Consider the following 23,399-nt stretch of genomic DNA (forward strand, 5'->3'; position numbering starts at 1 on the left):
GTTGACAATTCAATAACCCGTGCAAAATACATCAAAATACAGCAACTGACCAGCTGTTAAATTTGAAATACAAATGTAAATAAAATTTCCTACCAAATATAATTGTAAAATATTAAAAAAAAAAAAAGTTACAAATTATCTAAGACTTTTTATTATGAACCTTTTAAGCCTGTGGCAGATGGATTAACCATGGCTAAGATTGCCTTGCACCGTGTTGCAGCTTCTTGCTTGGCGCACAGCTGATCAAAGAGGCCACTCCTTGCATATGCATAAATGTATGTGTGTGCCAACTGCAACATTTGTTACATGATACATTGTTGTTGCTGTTATTTTCATTTTCAATTTCATTTTGATTTTATTTGTTTTGCCATTTTCTTTGGATTTTAGTAAGTTTACAGTTTGTTAACTACGCGTAGACAAGTATTGTGTTTTTGACTAAGTTTTCCATGTTTTCATTTGTTGCAGTTGTTGCCGTCTGAGCCCATTTCACTTTCGGTTAGATAACAGCCTGACAGTCCGCAACCAGAGACGGTTGGAGGGGCAGGTCAGGGGCAGCATTTTAACTGCAGTCCATAAAATGTGCACTGAACACTCCGTTGCGTAGGACAATAACAGTAGTCAGAGCTATTATGCCCAAGCATTTTGGCCAGTCATTGCCAACGGATGCCCTGTTTGGCAGCACACAACTTTTGCAAGCGGACAACTAAGCAAGCAGGCAACTGACAACTGGCAACAACTGGTAACTGGTAACTGGTAACTGAAATGGGAACAGTTCACGTCACTTGCACTTGAGGGCGCAGATCTTGGCAAGAGTTGGAGGTTGTTATTAATCGTTGTTCATGCGTTTTTAATTGTTACTTTAATTTTCCAACTTTGGCAGTGCGTTAGGCATTTGGCATAATGGCAATGAACTATACTGTAACATTTGCTAAAATACCATTTGACAAATGCCCTGAACTACGCTTTGACACTTGGTTTATGTGCTCCTTGGTGCTTAGTTCAGCTTGTGGCTCAATGCGAGGAACCATGGTTCAAGGCTCTTGATGTAATTGGAATGCAGACCAGTTAATTTGATGCTCGTGCAGCTATTTTCTGGACCTAATCAGCTGACAGAATGTTTTTTGTAGTGTGCTAAAATCAATATCAATTAAAGTAAAGAAGAGTCGGATTCCCTACGTTTTTCATACACTTTTAACTTACGATTTTCTTCGTTTGTTAAACCCACGTGGCCCACAAACACCGAATCACTTAAGGTATTATAGAGAACTTTAAAGTTGAAATTGAAATGACATAAAAACATAAAATAATTCACAAGCTATTAAGTTATAATAGAGAAGTTTCAAGTTTAAATTTAATTGAAATAATAACAAAAATTAATTCATAAATCAAATAAGTCATATAAGGTATCATAGAGAAATTTAAAGTTTCAATTTAAATGAAATAATAATACAAAATAATTCATATTAGGTCCATACCACAAAGTTCTATTTATCAGTCAAGCGCATAACTCCACAAAAATCGAACAAGTTTGTTGCCTAAGTCTTTCGTTGATCATGCCACGAGAGCGAATACAAAAATACAAAGAAGACAAATCAAATCAAAACAAATGGTCAAGTTGTGACCATTACACACATCAAAGACAACAATTTCAAAAGCCGGCTGCACTTTTATGTGTACAAACGCATTGAACTCGTCGACTCAACCCCCCGAGTTGGATGTCAGCCGATCTCGAACCCGATCTCAACAAAAGAGTCAATCCGACGCTGATGCTGCCAAAATTGTAATGCGCCTCGTAATTGAATAGTGAGTGAGCGAGGCAGAGGTAAAAACACTAACAAAAACAACGACGAAGACGGCTCTTTGCATTGCGGCTAAGAGCAAGCAGCAAATGAAAAAAAAAAATATGCAGGCGGCCGCGGCGCTCTCAACGAAATTTTCTTTAAAAGAGCCACACATTGAGATTTTGGACTACAGTTCGAACGCAGTCGTCGCCGAGGAGCCACCTCCAATCCAAATACAGCGTCTCCCGCCCCAAACAGACCCAAGTGAACAGCGCAGAAAGAAAGTCGACGCGACTCGCGCGTTTCGTTGTTTCGAGTGAAATCAGTGTGTGTGTGTGTGTGTTTGTCTTATGTTTTGTGGTTTGTTTAAACGAAATACACACAGCCAGATGCAAAGCCCAAAGAGCCAAAAATAAAGGCAAACGAAAACAAAAAGCTAAACGATTCGAAGAAGTGTTGTGACCGTTGCCAATTGCAAGTGTTTTCAGTGAGGAAAGTTGTGCAAATAAATAATAAAAAAAAGTACAAATAAATCCAAAAACAAGCTCCACATTCATAGGCAACTCTTATTCGCTTACAAGCAGGACAGCTAATCAAAAGACCAGCCCTTGGACAGACCAAGACCAACAACATAATTCAAATATGAAGGTAAGTTCGCAAGTTGTGCAGTGAAAGTGGAAACGTGCCAATAACCAAATGACCAAATTAGCTCGTACAGCATCACATTTTATGCAACTTTTTGTTTTGGTCCAAACAAGTTCAAGTGCAGGCAGCGCATTCACTTGGCTGTAGCCAAATCGAGGAACTCGTTTCCAGATGGCCACGCTTCGGCAATTTGTTGTATTATCTAAATACACATTAGATAGTTACAACTGTATCTCATTTGTTATGTTATGTAAGGCAGCTTAACCCAAAAATCCCAATCCATAGTTTGGCGCGTTGCACTTGAGCCATCTGCTGTTCGTCTGTGCATGAAAAGCAATTCAAATGAATAGTAAATAAAACGCATTCGCTCAACTCAAGAGTTCATCGCACACGATTATGTCATAGGAGTGCAGATCGAAAGAAATGCGTCCCAGTCGAATGAGTGTGAAGGTAAAATGTTATGCATAATTATTATTATGTCAGACGAATCGCTGTCTAGTCGGGTTATAGTTGTTGCTTTTTATATAGTTGTTGTCGTCATTGTTGCGGCTTTCGAATTTATGTACGAGTAGACTATATTATTTCAACAAAATGCTGCGAATAGCACAACAAAGCAACTTAAAAAATCAACACATGCCTTAAGCCACATGTAGAAGTAACAAAAACAATCTACACATTATGAAAACAACACGATACATTTTTGATACCCTTGCAAATATTTTACATAATTATTTGTGGTTACTCATATAAGATTCACAAGTTTTTATTCAAGTTTTATCGAATTCTAAAATGTAACAAAGCTTACTAAAATATATAAAAATGCCTTAGCAAATGTTTTTTGAGGTTAAAAAGATATTTAGAACACGCTTTTACAAATTACGAGTTAAAATTAATTAATATATTAAACAAATTCACTTAATTAATAAATAATAAAATTATTAATAAGATAATTATACTATTAAAATAATTATTAAATAATATACCAATAATAACGCTCTGTAAAAGATATGAGTATTTAAATGATTTAGTGCCAATTATGCCACTTTATGTTGCAAGTACACTCTGCTAACAATAGTTAAAAGACTCACAGTGAAGATCATATATACTGAACCTACCGCAACTATTTCAAAACAAGCAAACGACTTACGTGCTCATTGAGTGCGGATACAAAATAAATTAATATTGTCGTATTGTTAACAATTGAGCAACATGCAAATTGAATTAGGCCCACTAAAACCACAAAGTGTAGAGAATGAGAGAGGAGAAGGAGAGCAGCAAAGCAAAACCCAAAAAAAAAACCGGCAACACTTTCACTCTCTTCACGTTACTCATTTCACACTCACACAGCAACGATGACAGCACACAAATTAAGTATAGCTCTCTGAGCGGCTAAAACAAATAATTGAGTCTGGCAGCGAATTGGCCAATCTAGAGTTTAATATGCCATTGATCTAAGCGAAGCACTGTGAGCCAATTAATTTTGCCAAACAGCAAAAATGAAACATCATCGGCAAATAGTGGATGAAAATAAAAGACGCAATGCAATTTGCGTTTATTTACGCTCAGTTATGAAACGTTTGCCGTCTATAGAGTGGAATTTCATTAATTGCCAGTTACGTATAATTCATTATGGCCCATAATACATAAAACAAGTGCACAAGCATCAAATTAATAAGCGAATGCAAACAACAACCTTAAAACTCATAGCGGAGCTTGCCGGTTAATTTGTGCATTTGTATGCAAACGGAAATACGAATTGCGCCGTGCGAGGGCTAAAGCAATTAGGCATAAAAGACACCCAAAATCAATAATATAAAATGTTGCCACAAAATCAAATTTGGAGTTCACAAATCACCAGCATTGAGAGATTGAGCAATAGCTGCAGCAAGAAATGGGTTTCATATGCGGTTTAGGATTCCGAGGGCGGTCCCGCAAGGGCAAAAATAGGGTTAAAATTAGTATGGTATAACAATAATCAATATATCTATATATATACATATATATAGTGCTCACTAATGGCATACTTCACAAGTGTTTTTGCGACCCAAATTCGCCGATTTTTTCTTTTGTGCTATTAAAAGTTAATTGTCCAACTGAAATCTTTTGTTCGATATGTTAACGAGTTTAGTATTGCAAATCATTAGACAATCATTTGAACATTATTATGATTCAAAAGTCATGTGGTCAAGTGACTCATATTCTTCGAATCAGCTGTCGATCACAGCATTTTCAATCTTAAATATTTCTACTTGAGCGGAATTGTGAAATTCTCATATTTTCTGCTCGAATCTACATATAATTTGCATGTTGATTGATTTAGCTTTTAGTTGAGTCGATAAAGTCATTCAAAATTTCTCATCATTTTGTTTGATGGCCCGTGAAACAGTTGTAAAACGCTTAAGCAGGCAGAGCCACACCGCCCACTCGTGGCCAGCCCCCCTGCCAGCCCCATGTGGCAACAGCCAGAAAATGCGCTCAGCTGTGACGAGCACCCGAAGCGAGTATTATGACAACTGTCATAAGTATATAATATGTACATATATACATGTATAATACAATATAATAATATTTTTGGCTTGCCGTAGGCAATAAATGCAAAATTTTAAGTGGGAAATTTCGTTGCCTGTTGACAAATGAATGCATGACTGAATTAAGTTAATGGCTGCCACATGCCACATGCCACATGCCACATGGTAGTGCCTGCAATGATGCAATTCGCCAATTGAATTCAGTGAAAAGTCAAATGAATTTTCATCTGCCATATTTTGCATAAATGTAAACGTGCGACTAACGAATGCCAAGATTATGTAACACAAACGTCTCCATCGCTTTGCAGTTACTCGGTTTGTGCCTGTTGCTGCTGCTTGCTGGTGCTTGCCACGCCTATCCCGCAGAAGACAAATCGCTGTCACTGGAGGACACCGACTTGGACAACGAGCAGGGGGAGAGCGTTAAGGAATCACAGATTGCCAAACGCTCCGGCAGCTTTGACTATGTGGCGCATCTGAAGTCCGGCCTGCTGTCCAGCATTGGACAGGCATCCGCCTCCATTGCCTCAGGCAGCTCCGGCGGCAGCAGTGGCGGCGATAGCTACAAATCCCATGAAGTGCATGTACATGTAAGTAAAATGGATCGAAATCTGACAATCCGTATTGAAAAAAAAACTTTAGAAAAAGTAATTTACTTTTGTACTTTGAAAAAATTAAAACTGAAATTGCTTTGATTGCAGGGCAATTCGGTGGAATATGATCCCTGGTCGTTCAAAAAATCCGTGCTGAACACCATCTTCCAGGCGGTGAAGGCGATCACGGGCGGAGTGACGGCACTGAAGGGTCAGCTCATCAAGGGCAGCGGTTATGCGTTGAGTGCCGGTGGCAATCTGGTTGCTGCCGGTGGGGACAAGGTCACCGATGTTGGTAAATCCATTATCAATTCGGCGCATATCAATTCGCATACATATGCCACTGGTCACTCCAGCGGCAGCGTTACATATGTCCATCCATTTGCCAAATTGAGCTCGCTATCGGGCGCCTCCTCGTCCGGCAGCAGTGGCAACAAGCATTCCGCATCGGCGCCAGGTCCCGCGCTCCACACAGAGAGTGAGTATGCCCGCCAGCTGCTGAAAAACATCAATTTCCTTATCTTCTGAGAGAGAGAGAGAAAAAGAGCGAGAGGGGAAAAGAGAGGGAGAGGAGAGGCAGAGAGACACTCCAGTGGACCATGAAATGTAAACGAAGGTCATTATGTAACTTCGTGAAGACGCCGGCTGTTGAACTACATGTACATGCATTTATGTATAAGTAATATGTATATGTCAATAATTAAAGCACTAGCTAACATATAACATTGAAAGTTTAACAAGCTGGCCGGTCAACGGAAGACGCAACTCCAACAGCAAAACTGAAGCAATTGCAGAAATCGAAGCGAGTGACGTGCATTGAACCCCGTCCAGCATTTTCACTTTCATTTTCGCTCGAACCCGTTTTTGGTTAGACGTTCGCATGTTTTAGCCTATTTCAGTTTGTTTTTTATTTTGACTTTGCAACTTGTAGCACTCACTGTTTTGTCTCGTTGCAGCAATCACAACCTATGAGATACCGACGGGCCATTCCAACTACGGGCCGCCATCGAAGCCACCAACGTATAGCAGTGCCACACATCAATATCTACCACCGGCTGGCTCCAACTATGGGGGTGGTGGTGGCGGGGGTGGTGCGCCGTTTAGCCTCAACCATGCGGCATTTGAGGCGCCACAAAGCAACTATCTGCCATCACCCTACGGACAAGATGGTGCGTAAACTGCGACTAAACAACTGCCCTTTCCCATTGTATATATACACATATGTATATATATTTATATCTATGTTATTCTAATCATGTTACTAATCTCAAACCAAGTTGACTCAACAACTCTTTGACACATCTTGCATTCGATAACTAAACATCAACTACTGTTGTTGATACACCACACCCCCGCTCCCCGCCATCAATCAACACACACTAACGAGCCCTCACTTCCGTGCATTGCTAATCCGTTGAAAGTGAAAGCCTCAACTGCTCATAATTTGTTTGTTAACGAAGAGCTGACAAAACTATAAATAAACATTTTAGCACAGCCTCGCCTCAGTCTTAAGCTTAGCTAGAAAGAAAAAAATATAAAAAATAATATGAAAACTCGCACTCCTACTCTGTGAATACTCTGTAATGCACTCAGAGGCGTTTCTGTTTCTGTGACACACTTCTACTACTTGGCCTTTTTGGGCGGATTCAACTTTCAATTTCAATAACGATGGTCTTGCACAATTTCAATGGCATTGCGCAAGCTGCCAAATGGCAACGTTTATTGTTTTTTTGTCTAGATAAATATGCGTTAATAATATTCATTTAAACTGCAACACGTCATCCTATATATTTATATGTATATATGCCCTACCCAAGCACTTTTTACATTCCAAGAGTCGTTAAGATTAGCAACATGTTGCATACTTAATATTTTGTATATAGCTAGCCATAAAATGTCTAATTATATGGTCTAGACAGTAGTTTAAGCCCTGTCAACAAATACCAAAGGTATATTTTTATCTATTTGTACATATATAAATATTTATTTTAAGTTCAAAACTATATAAGTCCAACTAATGCTCAACTAATACTAAAATATTTTTAAAGACAGCAAAACGGAAAACAATTTAAAGAATTTTAAAGAATTTTTATTTTCGTTTTGCCAACGATTTAATATTAATATTTAAATAATACTTCTGATGAGTTTGCATAAGATATTTTAAAATCTAAACATAATATCAATGAATTAATCTCATACATAACATGAAAATCATAAGAACATCAATATCTGTACAAAAAACAACTTCAGCCCATAGTCATCTCATAATCAAACACACACCTGCACATTCACACACAAACACACACACACACACATATATACACATACACACACAACCAACAGCAGATGAAAATCATAAATCAGTCAACAAATTGTAAATATAAATCTATTCGATGCAAATGAAATATTTAATTGGTAATCTAATCAAATCTCACTCATTGCATACACAACAACAACAACAACCGAAATCACACACATAATCAAAAACACACACACAACAACAACAACAACCCCAACATTGACCAATTGGCGTTGAGAGCACAGCCATCAGAGATGATTTTAGCAACAACTATGGACGCCACACGAAACTCTCGGATGACGAGGCACGGCGAGCGGCACTGCAGCTGCAGGAGATCCTCAGCATGCTGCCCAATGGCAAGACGGAATATACTGCCTCCAAGACAGTGGCACTGGACACAAGTAATGCTCCGCCCACTGGCTCCAATGTGGAGCAAGCGGACCTGTACAATAGTTATGGCGTGCCGCTGCCCCATAATCTGGGCACACTGGAGTCGCTGTCGCACACGGAGTCGATTACAGCTGCGTATGCACCGCCAAGTCAAGGAGCCGCCGACATCTATCATCAGATGGCCAAAAAGCCACAGACCCCAGAGGAGGCATACATCCAGAAGCATCCCAACGAGGGTTACGACTATCAGCCACATCCGGCATCGGGACCAGCTGCACCACCCGCACCCACCAATGAATACCGCGTAGAGAACTATCATGCCAGCAAGAGTAATGCTTTGAAGGATCTGTCACCCATCATTGCCGCTCTGGAGGTGGCCAAGCGCAAGGGTCCCGGTAGTAGCAATGGTCCCGTCACCTACGCCATTGAGAAACAGGTGCACAAGACGACGCCGTTCCAGTATCTGCCGCCGGTAGTGCAAAAAACCAAGTATGTGTATAGCGCACCTCCGCCAAGGAACAGCTATAGCGGTGGCTACAAGGTGCGACGTCATGTGGGCGCCAAGCGAACCTCAAGCACCCATTCGCGGGCGCAGGACTACGAGATACAGGATCCGCTCATGTTCAATCGCCTGCTGTACGTGTAGGCCGGTGCGGGGTGGGACCGGTTGCAATATACGATGTAACCCACTAGTTATAGTCCTCTAAGTCATATGCAGCATTTATCTATAGTTCGTCTTAACCTAATTTATATGTCTTATATCTCAATTGCTATCTGATCATTATTTGTTGAACTCTCGAACGATGGAGAAATGGAGAGGCAATAAACGAGTTGCAAGAACAAACCAAACCGCACAGCATGCATCCATATATACTACAGCACCCCAGCTCTCTCTCTCTCGTACACTCTATTTTGTTTTTCTTTTTGTTTTCATTTTTTTTTGTTATCCGCACCGCTTTTATGTACTTGTATCCACAATGCACTTTACCAATTCCACCCACCTACCACCACCTGGAAACTGGAACTATCCAAGCTAATCAACTCAATCAATCACTTCTCTGACCTGACGCTCTCTTTACAGTCTACCTGCAGTAGTCGCCCCAGAGGACCCAGCTCTTTCAGCCTGCCTCAAACCTGCCCGGGTTGTAGCTGTGGACCACGCCCATTCAGTTTAAAAACACTTTCGGTTCTTTAGTTTTAGCAAACAATCTTTATTTCATCTCTAGCTCAGACAATGCTCAACTCTTAAAAACTACACACAAAAACTATTGGCTGAAAATTCATCGAAATTATCTATCTTATTGTTAAGTATTTAAAGAAGTAATAAATAACAAATAAATAATCGTTGAACAACATTAAAAACAATCCATCGATTTTTCTTTTTCCGCCTGAAAGTATGCTATATAAATTTGATTTACCTATAAAAGTGACAAATTCTTCAAAAGTGGAACTTGAAATACAGTTTTTAGTAGTTTTGGATCATTGACTTTCCGTGGGAAATTTTGAATGCATCGGTCGTGCGCAACTCAATCATATTTTCCAGCTAACAAATTTGTATTGCTTGCTTTAGCTATAATATTTATATAATTTCAGCTTATCCCAAAAGTATGTAATATTTAATGAATTTCAAAATAAATACCAAACAAATACTTTAAAATAATTTTTTTTGCTTCTTGGATTCACTCTCCGAACTTGCGTTATGTAAATACTAATTTTTTTTAATGAATACTCGAAATGTTTGATAGTCAATTTTTTTATTTATTTATATATATATTTTTTTATTGAATTTTGTGCGAAAATCAGGTTTACTTAAATGAATTGTTTTTCTTTAGATCAAACTATGATCAACAAATCATTGCCCATGAAAATTGGTTTGGTTTTGACAACATTTTAGATAGTTTGGATATTTTATAATTTTAAGACGAATATTTAAAGTTATTCCATATTAGGCCAATAAATATTCCTGCTCTTATTAGTTAAAATTCAGGTTGATAACTTATACGTTTATCTAAGCAAAATCTCAATTTGTATTCAAATAAAACAGTTTTAGGACAAAAAATATTTTATTTTTTATTTAATTGTAAAACATCGATCATAAAATCTTACGAATTGAATATACATATAGATTTTAGTACCTAGAATCTAGAAGCAAGGAATCACTGGCGTTTTGCAGATGTAATAGTTGGAATAGAAACTCTCACGGAATGGGGAAACTACGTCCGGTAATTCGGACATCATTTATCGTTGCTTTCATTATGCACCTGACTCAAAGAAGCGGTTGATGCGCCGCCTTAACTACCCAATACCAGTTTCTCCGGCTTCCCGCTTCTAATAATAGCCAAAGGTGATGTCATGCAACGGCTGAGCATTGCCCTGGGGCAGAGCATAGTCCCGAGCCAGCTGATCGAGCAGACTGCCACCAGCGCGTCCCTGAGCCTGATGCTGAGGCTGATAGCTGCGCTGAGCTTGTTGCTGCAGCTGCGACTGTTGCACCGGCTGTGCAATCGGTCCCTGGGTAGGGCCAAAATGCACCGGCTCCAGCAACGGTCGTCCGCCAGATGCTGGTGCCAGGAAGCCCTGTGCGCGAGCGCTGCTCGGTGCCGGCGAGGCGGGAGGCAGAGCGTAGACTGGTCGGGAAATGCGCACATTCGATGGTCCGTCACCGAAGCTCTGCGTCTGCGAGTAATCGGGCTCAGGGCGAGCGGGTCGCTGCAGCGGTGAGTAGAGCACATCGGTGGTGCGCTGTGCTCCCGATACCTGCAAGCGTGGTGGTGTTGGACCCACGCTGGAGGACTGTGGCTGCGGTGCATATTGGACGCGTCGCTGCGGCTCCAATTCCTCCTCTTCCTGGTACGGCACATATTGTGGCTGTGGTTGCGGTTGTGGTTGCGGCTGTGGGCGTGGTGCTGGCTGTGGGCGTGGCTGATGCTGCTGATGGGGTCGTTGAACACGCTGGCGGGGATAAGGAAGATAAACACAATTAAAGGCAAAATTCAAACAATCAGCTTTGTAGTCAACTTACATAAGGTCGCTGCGGTCGCTGAACTGGCTCCTCATCGTAGTCGGGCTCCTCCTTGGCGGACTCATCGACCAGCGTGGGCGGTGCCACCGTGATGCCCTCACCAGAAGGCTGGAAGCCATACTTGTTGGCGCCATATTCCACGACGCGCACCTTGCCATCGGCATCGATATAGCCATATTTGCCCTTCACCTCGCCGGTGGCCAATTTTGTTTCGATCTTAAAGGAGCCATCGGCACCTTCATATCCGTATGTGTAGGAACCGTCCTCATTATGCCTGATTCAATTACACACAGATGATAAATACATTTTTGTTTTAATTTATTAAAAATTATTATATTTTAACTAAGAAATACATTACTTATACAAATTTAAATACATTTTAAAATTAATGGGTATTACAAAACATCTGATTTAGTAAAAAACAATAAATATTGATAAATACTGAAGCTCTTGAGAATCATAGCTTATAAAAATTATTGTAAATAATAACGTACTCTAATTGAATTTTACAACAAGAATACAAATAATGCCAACATTCACAAGAAACTCAATTGAATCACAAAGACTTCTGATGTCTATTAGAGCAAAAACTATTCAAATTTTAATTTAAATATAAATTTGTATTTGATTTGTAAATCAAATAAAATCAATAAATAAAAATACTATAATCTTTGATAATAGTTGTATATAGTCAAGATAATGTTTTCCAACTCACTTGTTAATTTGCTTGAGAATGGGCACCGGCGTCGGGCGCGGCGCCTCCTGCTGTGCACTGGACTGCAATCGATGAGGCGCCGATCTGGGTGCACTCTGCTGATAATCCTGATAGTCCTGAGCGCTGACTAGACTGCCAAACAGACAGCCGATTAACAGTAAACGTTGTAGCTGCAAGCAGATAGACAGTGAGGGAAATACAGCTCAAAGTGGCAACCGGTTTGCTAATTGCGAGGCACGCAGATACAGTGAGTTGTAGCTGATATACCCGTGCACCTTGACAATGCAACGAAACATTAAGAATTTGCCACAAGACGGACAAAGTCTTGAGTCAGGCAAACCTTTCACTTTTTTGAGTTAATATTATTTTTTATTTACTGGTCAATGACACCGGGCAATGATTGGCCGCTTGTCATTGTTGGCGGAGAGCCCTCAGTGGCAAGCAGGAACCGATGTTGGCCGATAGATACGACTGAACTATACATTTATGGAACCATACAACAATATTGCAACGTTGCATAAGGCACAACCGTTAGAGACACGCAATAGGCAGCGATAGCATTTTCACAAATGGGCAAAGTTTAATTGAATATCTACAGGTGAAATGCATGAAAATGCATGGAACACTCATTCAATGCGGCGATTGAATAAGTCGAGTGCACTCACACACACACTCACACTCAAATTATGTGAACGGCGGGAAACATGCAAAGCGCATTCCGTACAATTTTGTAAGAAGCAAACGAAAATTTCCCACACATGCCCCATGTACGAAATGTTGCAAGTAGTATCTCTGAAAGATGCATCGCAAACACACAAAGTCCTAAAGAAATTATACAGCAGGCGTTGAGTGGGGAAAGATGGCCGAATTGCCAATCAGACGACAGCTTGGCAAGCTAACCAAGCACTTGTCTGGTTGAACAGTTGTGCATTTAACATACCCTGTAATCAAGAAATAAATACAAAAATGCTAAAAAGTTAAAGCAGCTTATGTAACAGGCAGCATCATCAACATTGCACAAACAAATTTTGAAAATAAACGTTAAGTGAAAGTAACTCAGAAACCAGATATTTTTCTGATTTACAAAATAAATGTCAGATAATTAAAAATGCCTGCCCTTCCTCAATCCCTGAGATTTAGACTTTTTGCTCATCAGTAATTTGATCTGAGTAAATGTTTTGATATTTTATCAAAGATCTATACAAAAACTTAAGCAAATATTTTTGTATAATAGTTTTCAGTAAGGGGTATCTCAGTAATAGTAAATTCCTATTGCACGCAACCAGTGACTAAGCCTAGTTGTGTACAGTGGTCAAGAGTATACGTCCAACAGGATATGTGGTCGTTAGTGCTACGCTTTGGCAGCAACTATTTTGAGCCAAAGGGATTCGTTATTGTCGTCGGCTTTTGTTCAACAATTCCGCATGCGAAAACCTTTACCTGCTGCAGTGGATATGTCGTATGGCATATATGCCAGTAGCCTTGGCTCACCGCTCACCGTTGCAAGTTGTTGTCCAGTTTGCTCGCTGGCCTGGACAGCGACATGGGCTTAGAGACTATCGACAACGTTTCGGTTGATTCCAACTTTGTGTTTTTTCCAATTTTTGCTTTATTTTTTTTTTCGTATCTGCTCGACAGTTAACTGGCCGAAAAGTTGGCTACCAGTCGCAGCGTGTGAACTGAGCCAATGTGAATTTGGATTTGTTAGTCGCCAAATGTTGCCTTTGATATTTTCGCTTTTAGCTGAACATAGCTGAGAGGAGGAAACGTGGCAAAGAGGTGCAACAACGTATTGGAATCGCTTTTTGAAGAGCGCTTGTTAGTGCAACTTTTTCTGAATTGCAGTTCCTGCAACTTTTTTCCAAAGAATACTTTGCAATTACGTAGCACAATGCAGACACACACACACACACTCACACATACATACACACACATGAGATGGCAGCTGTGCTCATAAATTATGTTAGGTGAAAAATCCAGTTACCAAATTGGGTGCACAAAATTGTAACAATCTTTCTGCAATTGCCTCGATTGCCTGCATCAGCAATATGAACGGCTTTACTCTCAATTTGCATAGCAAATTATGTGATATTTTCACATAATTTAGACAGTGTACGGCAACCAGTGACGCAACCAGTCAGACAGGCAACGATCAACATTGCAATTAACAACTTGCCTCGCATTCAGGCGCTCAACTTTAACCTTTGCTGGTGCAAATAGTTTATATGGAGTACAGGTTTAGTGCTTGCACTATATATATATAAATATATTCATATGGAGTATATACACACATCCTCGGGAACCTACCACTTTCATTTCAGCTGGTTCTCGTTCTGCGCTTTTTATTTTTCGTCTTTTGTTCACAACTTTTATGAATCGATTAAAAACTTGATTAACGCAACGACTCTAAAAGACCTTCGCTGGCAAACACCCAGCCTCAAAAAGACAACAAAATCAACAACAACAACAACAAAATCACTTTCAATTGATCTAATGAACCGGGACTGAAACTGAAATTGAAACTTTTGCTGTAGTTGTTGAGTTGTAGTTTTTTTTCTCAATCTTTTTTACGCTTAGCGGTGCGCCAACATTTACTTCAGACCGACAGCAACTGAGCCGCCCAAGTTGTTGTATTTCGCTTTATATACCGCGCTTATGGCTGGAGGAAAACCTTTTCCATACCAATGGTCCAACAGCACCAACTGCACCAACTACACCAACTACACCAACAAAGCAACACCACCGCAAAAAACTTCACCAACGAGTCAGCGGCTCATGCGCAAAAGGACAGAGACAAACAACAACAATAACAACAACAACAACAAGAATTGAGCACAGCTCAAAGCTTGGGCGAGTTTGCCTCTTGTGCGATTAGCGTCGCAACGGTTCTCTCTGTGCTTTTGTGAGCTTTTCATCGCCAACAACAGGAATAGTCCAGAAGTGGTTGGCTCGATGTAAGTCACATTTTTTCGAAACCATATCAAAATTCTGATATATTTAAAGATTAAACGAAATTTGCTAAATAAACTCTTATCTACACATTTATTACAATTTATTATTAATTTATTTTGTCATACTAAGAAAACAAATAAATAAATAAAAACTCTAAGCTTTATAATATATTTTCTCAAAATATTTTAACAATATACAACTGCAACAATTCGCGATATTCCTTCATTTGTACCGTTAATTTAATAAAAAGATAGTAATAATAATTGTGTAAATAAATAAATTGCTTGCTGTAATGCATATTTATTTATATATTTGCTTATATATTTACTTGCTTAGCTAATCATCAGAAAGCAGACCAGACCAGTTCAGTTTGCCCAACATTTAATAAATTGCCTTCACACCCCATAACATTGCAGTAACTTCTCCAAAAACTCACACGGTACCAAAAATTGCCGAAAAATACTGAAACCTAGTCATTGAGACACAATTAATCACAAATAGAGATAAATGTGAGCTCCATAAATGTGAAAAATTACCTAAAAATAGACAGGCGACTTTAGCTAATGAATGAATGTATGAATGGGCGAATGACCAAACAAATTTAAGTGAATTTAAGCTAGGTGTATTGTTGTAAATTTAGCTAAAAAAAAATAAAGTTGTACATAAATCGTTTGCAGAGTATGCCAAATCTTTTGTCAACTAACAGAAAGACTTAAATGAGTAAGGAGACAATAAGCAAATTGAGTGAGTTTAATACATATTAATTTAAGATGGGAATGCTTTAATATTTAATCAGGCCTATCCATTTGCCACTGTAAGAAAAAACTTGAAACAACTTCAAGTACCAATATTAATTTATTTTTAAAATAGTATTCAGCATGAACACAAAGAGAGATTTATATTAACAAAAATATGGATGACAGTTCAAGTAGCCTGGCAACAATGCGTATACGTAATGTAAACACTTTCGTTAGTTTGTCGGTTTGTCGCATTGTGCTGCATGCTAATGAGAGAGTTGCGCTCGGCTGGAGGCAGCTAATTTACGACCAGCATACAAAACTGAAAGCTGTTTAAATCGACCCACACACACGCAATTGTCTTGGTTAACGTATAAGCATACACACACACACACATACACACACACACACGCTCACATATAAGCGGCATGGCCTTGCCGTTGCGCTGGAATTGCTCGTAATGACGGAGCGTGTCATACGCAGACCACCGTTATTGTTGTAGCTACAATATATGTGGTTAGGATAGTTAAACTTGTTGACCAGGCCCAGTTGCCAGTCTCCAGTCCTAGTATGCAACGCATCTGGCTAGGAAACCAGCCAATCTCTTTAGCCCGACTCATGACGCAGACGATTATTCTTACTCCATGCGTAGAGTCGATTTAGCTTGAAAGTCAAGTTTCTGGACTGGTTTTCTCATGCTGCAAGCGCCGAAAAGGGACAGAGAGATACATAGGTAAATAGTTTCGATTGCGTGTGCACCTGAACTTGGACGCACAAGTACGCATGATCAAGGTCACCAGTCGCCACAAAAATTCCACAAGAATTGAGAATGTGCCATCTAAATTACTGCCTGCAGCCGCTTTTTCAATAATAAAGATTAGTCATTGAGTTTAGTTGATAATGATTTGAATTCAGATGTGCTTTCTGGGGTTTTTAAATATTGTTTTGGGGGGCTGGCATTAATAGCTTATTCTAATTTTAATATTAAGAATTAATTTTAATTTAAAATCTCTTCGTAACACATTAAGCCAAGTTTATGGGATGCTTAGCACTGTTCCTCCATATTTTTAACCTATTAAAATGTATGGCTACAGACAAATCAATGGTCAATTTGTGTTACTTCATGTTAAAGAATACTTAAGCCGAAATAAATAGAGTGAACTTGTAAACAATTGCAGCTATCTGTAAGCCATTTTGATGTATTTCTTTATTTTGTTTCTTGCGCTATGGATTGTCGTTCCCTGTCAGCTAAAATTTGTAAATGTTTTAATACCCTCTTTTGGTTTGCCTTGTACTTATGACTCAAGTGCCATTACTGCAGACGACAACCAAAGCGCAGCGCAGCACAGCACAGCAGCTGCTGTTAACATAAATATCATGCCATAATGTGCAGGAAATTCTTGAGCCATGGCAACGCCCCGGCAGCGCCCAGACAAGTTTCACTTTCATGCCAGCAGCCAGCCAACAACAGCAACAGCAAAAGCATTTGCTCTACAAAATTATATAAACTCTTGCAAAAATAATTCCATTGCCACAGTATGGTGTGGTGTGTGTGTGTGTATATATGTGTGTGTGTGCGTGTGTGTGTGTTTGTGTTGCATGCTGTGTGTGTGCATTAAAGAGGTGCAGTCAACTAGCATTTGATTCTTCGTTGTGTTGCGAACAAAGCATTTCAAGTATGACCCACCAAAGTCGCACAATGGGAAAAAGAAAAACACAAAGCAAACTTTGACAACAACAAGGAACTCGAAAACTCGGTTGGGTTATTAAATAATTAATATCATACTAGATAGGTTTATTGAATGTCGGCTATTGTGGAGTCTTCATCTATATCTACACAATTTCTATTCAAGGCATTCACATAAAAATTGTTTGATAGAATAATTTGATCGGTACTTTTCTACAATCTTTATAAAGCACTAAACTAAATTATTTAATACAAGATTTTTTCTATAGCCGATCCACAAAGATAATATGTACTTCAATTAAGATTTCTACAATCTCTATAAGGCATTAAAATAAACCTGCATAATAAAAATTGCGCTCGTATTAAATGTAAGATTTAACTTTTAAAATTAGGATTTCAAATGAGAGACAAGCTTAAACAATAAATAGCATTAGAAATGAATTCTAGCTTATCAAAATACAAAAGTAAATATTGACTTATTTAATTCAAAACGTTTCTTAAAGTAATATTTTTGTACACACAGATTAAAATTTCAGCAAATCATCGACCTATGCAATAAGCTAACTTAATTTGTATGTTGAAGAGAAAGAGTGTTGACATAAATAAAAGTAAAAAGTGTTGCCTGAGTTGCAGATAATTGGATTTAGAGTATGGGAGCCAAATGAAAATAATTCAATTAAAATAAAAGTTCCTAAATTGATTATAGTCGAAAATCAAAATAATTTTTTCATCCGCTTTTTGCTACTGTGCGAATCTAAGCTGCTAACAGCTGCTGACACAACACAAAGACAAACACACACAACAACAACAGCAACAACGCCCATGCAGAAAATACTCGAGCACCCAACGTGCCCAGATAGAGTAGAGTCTGTTGTCCAGTGCCAACAGACTAACTGGTTGATTGTTTGTCTGTGGCAGTGCATTTGAAAGTGGTTTTGGGCCATTGCATAAGTGCACCAAATTCCAACAAAAACAACAACAGCAACAAAATGGCCAGCCACAAACAGCAGCAACACAAACAACAACAAAAACAACAACCAAACCTGGTTTCTAATGGTATCTAAATTGTTAACAATTTTTACTATATCATTCTTCTGGCCCGTCCGCTCTTTCAGCTGCGCAAAGTGTTGACGTAATGCTCGCGATTATTTGCTGGATTTCATTTGGACTCTGATTGGGTCGGTCTAATTGAAGCGGAACCCAAACTTGGTCGGTCGAATTGTTGGCTAAACAAAGACAAGGAATTTAATTCGATCTCATCGTTGGTTAATCGGCACTTTATTGAGTTTTCTTAGGTGCGGCAACAAATTTCGACAGTACAGTTTAGTATTACATACATACACCTAAACATACACATATACTCGTATTTACACATACATATATTTATATATAGAGATTGATATCCGATATCGGAGTGACTGATTTATTTGGCAGTAACAACTTTCCGCGAACATCAGTCGCTATCTCTCTGGGCCAACACAGAACATTAACCAAGAGTCCGCCTCTACTTACGGCCCGTATAGTCAATGCTGTAGGAGCCCGTATAGATGTTCAGATTTCGCAACGCCGGATGATGTTGCTCCGGCTGTCCATTATATTGCTGCTGCTGTTGTGGTGCATAGTAGGGCTGTGGCGCCGGTGGCTGATAGTATCGCTGCTGTGGTGCCGGTGGATTATAGTACTGCGGCGCAGGATTGTAAAATGGTCGGGCCGGAGCCGGTGCAGGTGCATATTGTGGCTGCTGTTGCTGATGTCCGCGCCCAAAATCATTCAAACTGAACTTGCTGGCCGCGATGGGGCGATTGTACTTCTGATCCTTGTAGTAGACTGCAGGATCCTCGCGATACTGGCCATCGTCAATCTCGTTGGGTCCCAGCGGATATGGATTGCTATTTGTCAACGTCGGTGGCGGCACATTGATGTGACTGCCAGCCGGCTCAAATCCACGCTTACTGGCACCATACTCAATCTCACGCACCTTGCCCTGATCATCCACATAGCCGTATTTGCCATAGACCTCACCATTCGAATACTTCGTTTCGATCTTGAAACTCTTGTCCGCCGCCTCGTAGCCGTAGGTGTAAGAACCGTCATCATTGTGTTTGTCGATCTGCTTAAGTATGGGCACAGGTGTTGTATAATCCTGATGTTGCGCATACGCAATGTGCGCCAGCAGCAACAGCAAAAACCAACCTTGGCATGGCTGTAAGAATTTTGATAAAGAAAGTTTAACAACTTGAGTCATTGAGACATTGGAATTGTTTTTTGTCAGCTTAATTTGACTTTTGTTTCTCAGTTTTTTTTTTCAGAATATATTAATCAGTACTAATTATATTTTCTATAAAATTTTCTATAAAAATATATTAAATACTATTAACAAAAAGTTGACTCCTAACCAACACAACTATATATGCATGGCTATGCACATAAGACGTAAATCTATATTATTTATTCGTAGTTTATTAATTGAATTACAATACATATAAATATTTCATATTTTTCAATGATCTTCGGCTCAGAAAATTAACGACAATTTAATTCACAACTGTTGGCGTGTGTATTTTTCAAACATATATTTGCACTTAAATAGGTTAAATTGCACAGCGTTTAAATTAATTATCTTTAGTGAATAGCAATACGCTCAAGGGCGTTGACTAACAAATATTTAAAAGACCTGCAATTAAAGCCCAGCTATCATACACATAGATCTCAAGTCACTTGCAACACAAATTGTTGACTTGTAAGCGGGATACAAAACCGGTTGCGACAGCATTCTTAACTTGTCTAAGCAAATTGATCGATTCTCGTTGAATTTTTAAAAATACGAAGTGCTCGTTTTATGTTTGTTTTGCTCACCAATTTAAGCATATTGACCAAGTCTATGCAAATTTATGACGTATGTCAAATCGTTTTCACCAATCTCGCGGCTTTAAGCTGAATATCGACTCTTTCTACAATTGCACCCGAGACTCTGCGCAACGAAACGACAACTCAAAAGAAAATCAGGGCGTGCAACGCTTTTATACCACGAACAACATTTCGAAAAGCGCGGCAAAGCAAGTAAATAAATGTATATACATATATATATATATATATAAATATATATATATATATATATGTATACATGCACATAGGTAAATTTCAAGTAAAAATGTGAGCCGAAGGCGGCCGAGAGCAAATTACATGCAGGTGCCGGGGTTGGGGTTGTGGTTGGGGGCGACCACTTGGCAAAGACAGCGATCAGCTGCGATATACGAAGCTTAGCACGAACAAGAATCGAGTGCTGCGTGGAATGCCGCAAAGAAATCGAAAGCTTTATATGAATAGTCCGATATGCCAGCCTCAACAGCTACCCCCTCCGTCTCTGTGACCACCTTTGGCTACACACAGAATTCCATAAGCAATCAGGTTATTAATGTCAGAACAAAAATTCTCGACTGACAATTTATGCTGTCAATGCTCACACACGCATATGGAATGAGCTTCCCCCTAGAATGCGGCAACTGGATTGGTTTAATGGATGCGGAAGTTTCAGATTGACTGCAATCTAAAGCTAAACATACCAATTATGTAAAACATAGGAATGTTTAACCAGACAAGTCGCAAGCACAAAACACAACCACAAAAATCGCACTATTTATTAGCCATTTAGGTTAGTTATTGGCCATTTCTTTTTGGCTCTTTCAGAGCTGTCCACATACACTGACCTAGTCAATGATTGGCAATCGCCGCCAAAACAGGTTGGCAGCCGAGCCCCAAATAATAAAATTGTAACAAAATGTGGTAATAATAAGTGTTCTTCTATAGTCATACATTCTGCATGAATTTGAAGGTGTTTTCATCCCAATTAATCTGAAATTTATAAAGCCAATAAAACGAAAGTATTAAGCGAAACAATTAAAAGTACAAATAAAACGAAAAATTCAAAACGAAAAATTTAACAAAAGTAGTAAATAAGAGGGTATAATAAATTATATATGTATATATTACAAAGATGTAGTTGAAAATTAAATCGAATTAAAGAAAGTTACAATAAAAAAATAGAAAGAAAATATTATCAGTATTTATTAAAAATTGTTGAAAGATTATAAGATATCAGAAAATGGAATTGAAAGTTGTTGTAAAGCTAAAATGTTAAAAATAGATTCAATAATGTAGTAAAATGAAATAATAGAGATAGTCAGCAAGAGGGAAAGAAAAATCGAAACAACAAAATTAAATATTTGTATCGTGGCTATCAAAATTTAACTGTGTTTTAACTATCAAAAATGAATCTCCCAGATAAAATCTGTTCCATAGTTCCTGGTAAAACTTTTCCGCAATGATAAAAAAATGCGCCGTAAAAATGTTTGCATTTTCTGCACATATAAATACAAGGCATTTTCAAGTCAGTCACTGCATTGTACATTGTATTTACTTGTTTTTTCATTCGTCCATTAAGAAAATTTGCATTTAAAATGAGTTTCATTTATATGGCATATACGTAATATGCACATCTGGTTGCCTTTATTCATTTTTTTTTTTGGTTTTTGTTTTTTTTTTTTTGTGAACATGATGATTTTGTATTCTAACAACTTATTTAATTAAGCCATATAAATAAATGCTACGCAAAATCCGCGAAGAAAAACTTTGCTGGCACATAGTTAAAGATCTTGGTGAATCGATCCAGTAGGACCGCATCAAAGGTTTGCGTCAACACCGGGCGCAGCACCTCGAACAGAACACGCCAGTTCTCATTGAAGAGTTCATTGGCGCTACTCTCGAGTTCCTTATTGCCGTTGAATAGATTTGTGAGGTTCACCCGAACCCTGTCAATGCGTGCAATATCCGTCTTAATGGCAGTGACATTCATGAACGTCAATCCCTTTACCAGCTGTGGTTTCATTTTCAGTGCCACATAAAACTCCAGATTATCTGTAAACTTGATTAGCTTTAAATTGGAATTTTGCGAATCGCTTGATAAACGCACCCAACTCAGAGCGCAGAATGCCAGAGCTGTTCAAATTCAGCACCAGAACGTGTCCCTTCAGTTTGTAGTTGCAAGTGATGCCAATTTGTGAGAGGTGCACATGAAAGCCAAGTGAATAGTGACCGGAGTTGAACAGCGTGCTGCAGTCCGAAATTGACTTTAGTAAATATTAATTAAAAAATTAGGCATCAGGCCACCTACGTTCCATTGAGTATCTTGGCCCGGCTCAGACCCATTGTGCTCATATTCCTCAGGGCCACCTGCACATCCAAATTTGGTGGCACACGCTGAGCTATACGAATTTTGCCGACTCGAAAAGGATCCAAGGCGCCAACGCCACGCAGCCCAGGCACACCTAAAAATAAAACAATGGTATATTAATTAAAAGTATTTCATTTCATTTATTTTCAATCAAATAATTTATAAACTCACCATTACGCCATTGCTGGAAAATGTTTTCTATTGTGGCCGATAAGCAAGGTCCACTGTTTGTATCCTTTAAAGAGCATGGCTTAAAAAAGGCAGCTGCAGTCCAATAATAAATTATTTTCAAAATGAAAACAGTTTCTCATTTACCACTCACGTTGTTCCTGTAGAAAATCTTGCGCTTGCACCACAGATGAAACAAGAAGAAACCACCACAATGCGGCAACTGGCTTATGGAGCTGCATTGCAACCGCTTCAGTTGGCTGCCAGTCGTGGACTGGTCATCAGCTTGGACAACCACTCAAGCAGAGCATTCGGCAATGGTTTTCAAACTTTAAGCATACCGCATTCGAATCAAGCATACATTTGTTGTAACAAGGGCGACAGTTTATCAACCCGTCATAAGAAGGCCTTGATCTGCCTGGTCAAGAACGCTGTCATTGTGATGTAAGCACAAATAAATATATACGTAGATATATGTATATATATATATCTAAATATATAAATTCAGTTAAAACAATTGTTTACCTATATTCAATTAGCTTATTTATACTTTTTGGCTTAGAATATCTAATTAATTAATAAAAATGAATTAAACGTAGGTACATTTCAATGATTATTGGTATTCTCTAATAATAAAAAAACCAGTTCACTT

General features: G+C 38.8%; 4 protein-coding genes across 6 annotated transcripts; 1 reads left to right on the forward strand and 3 right to left on the reverse strand.

Moving 5' to 3' along the window:
- The first annotated feature begins 1,988 nt into the window (after positions 1 to 1,988).
- Positions 1,989 to 9,541, forward strand: LOC116805418. 3 transcript variants are annotated; one of them, XM_032737185.2, is made up of 5 exons: positions 1,989 to 2,429; positions 5,263 to 5,544; positions 5,656 to 6,025; positions 6,504 to 6,716; positions 9,318 to 9,541. In XM_032737185.2, exons 1-5 carry the CDS (start codon positions 2,424 to 2,426, stop codon positions 9,329 to 9,331), a joined length of 885 nt encoding a protein of 294 aa, XP_032593076.1. In that variant the 5' UTR covers positions 1,989 to 2,423; the 3' UTR covers positions 9,332 to 9,541. The 3 variants fall into 3 exon arrangements, with proteins under 3 accessions (XP_032593076.1, XP_032593075.1, XP_032593074.1); XM_032737184.1 differs by lacking the exon at positions 9,318 to 9,541 and adding an exon at positions 8,092 to 9,131 and having other exon boundaries at positions 5,656 to 5,842; XM_032737183.1 differs by lacking the exon at positions 9,318 to 9,541 and adding an exon at positions 8,092 to 9,130.
- A 739-nt stretch (positions 9,542 to 10,280) lies between these two features.
- Positions 10,281 to 14,569, reverse strand: LOC6564160 (tyrosine-protein phosphatase non-receptor type 23). Its single transcript, XM_001989693.2, has 4 exons — positions 14,281 to 14,569; positions 11,974 to 12,143; positions 11,259 to 11,532; positions 10,281 to 11,188 (listed from the first exon to the last, which is right to left on the reverse strand). Exons 1-4 carry the CDS (start codon positions 14,287 to 14,289, stop codon positions 10,565 to 10,567), a joined length of 1,077 nt encoding a protein of 358 aa, XP_001989729.1. The 5' UTR covers positions 14,290 to 14,569; the 3' UTR covers positions 10,281 to 10,564.
- A 4,042-nt stretch (positions 14,570 to 18,611) lies between these two features.
- Positions 18,612 to 20,341, reverse strand: LOC6563213. The gene is made up of 2 exons (XM_001989692.3): positions 20,206 to 20,341; positions 18,612 to 19,552 (listed from the first exon to the last, which is right to left on the reverse strand). Exons 1-2 carry the CDS (start codon positions 20,215 to 20,217, stop codon positions 18,854 to 18,856), a joined length of 711 nt encoding a protein of 236 aa, XP_001989728.1. The 5' UTR covers positions 20,218 to 20,341; the 3' UTR covers positions 18,612 to 18,853.
- A 1,521-nt stretch (positions 20,342 to 21,862) lies between these two features.
- On the reverse strand, positions 21,863 to 23,018 carry LOC6563212 (circadian clock-controlled protein daywake). The gene is made up of 5 exons (XM_001989691.2): positions 22,902 to 23,018; positions 22,751 to 22,843; positions 22,520 to 22,673; positions 22,319 to 22,458; positions 21,863 to 22,263 (listed from the first exon to the last, which is right to left on the reverse strand). Exons 1-5 carry the CDS (start codon positions 22,987 to 22,989, stop codon positions 21,953 to 21,955), a joined length of 786 nt encoding a protein of 261 aa, XP_001989727.1. The 5' UTR covers positions 22,990 to 23,018; the 3' UTR covers positions 21,863 to 21,952.
- Between the last annotated feature and the right edge of the window lie 381 nt (positions 23,019 to 23,399).

The sequence above is a fragment of the Drosophila grimshawi genome, unplaced genomic scaffold (assembly GCF_018153295.1).
Source record: "Drosophila grimshawi isolate 15287-2541.00 unplaced genomic scaffold, ASM1815329v1 contig_311, whole genome shotgun sequence".
NCBI lineage: Eukaryota > Metazoa > Arthropoda > Insecta > Diptera > Drosophilidae > Drosophila > Drosophila grimshawi.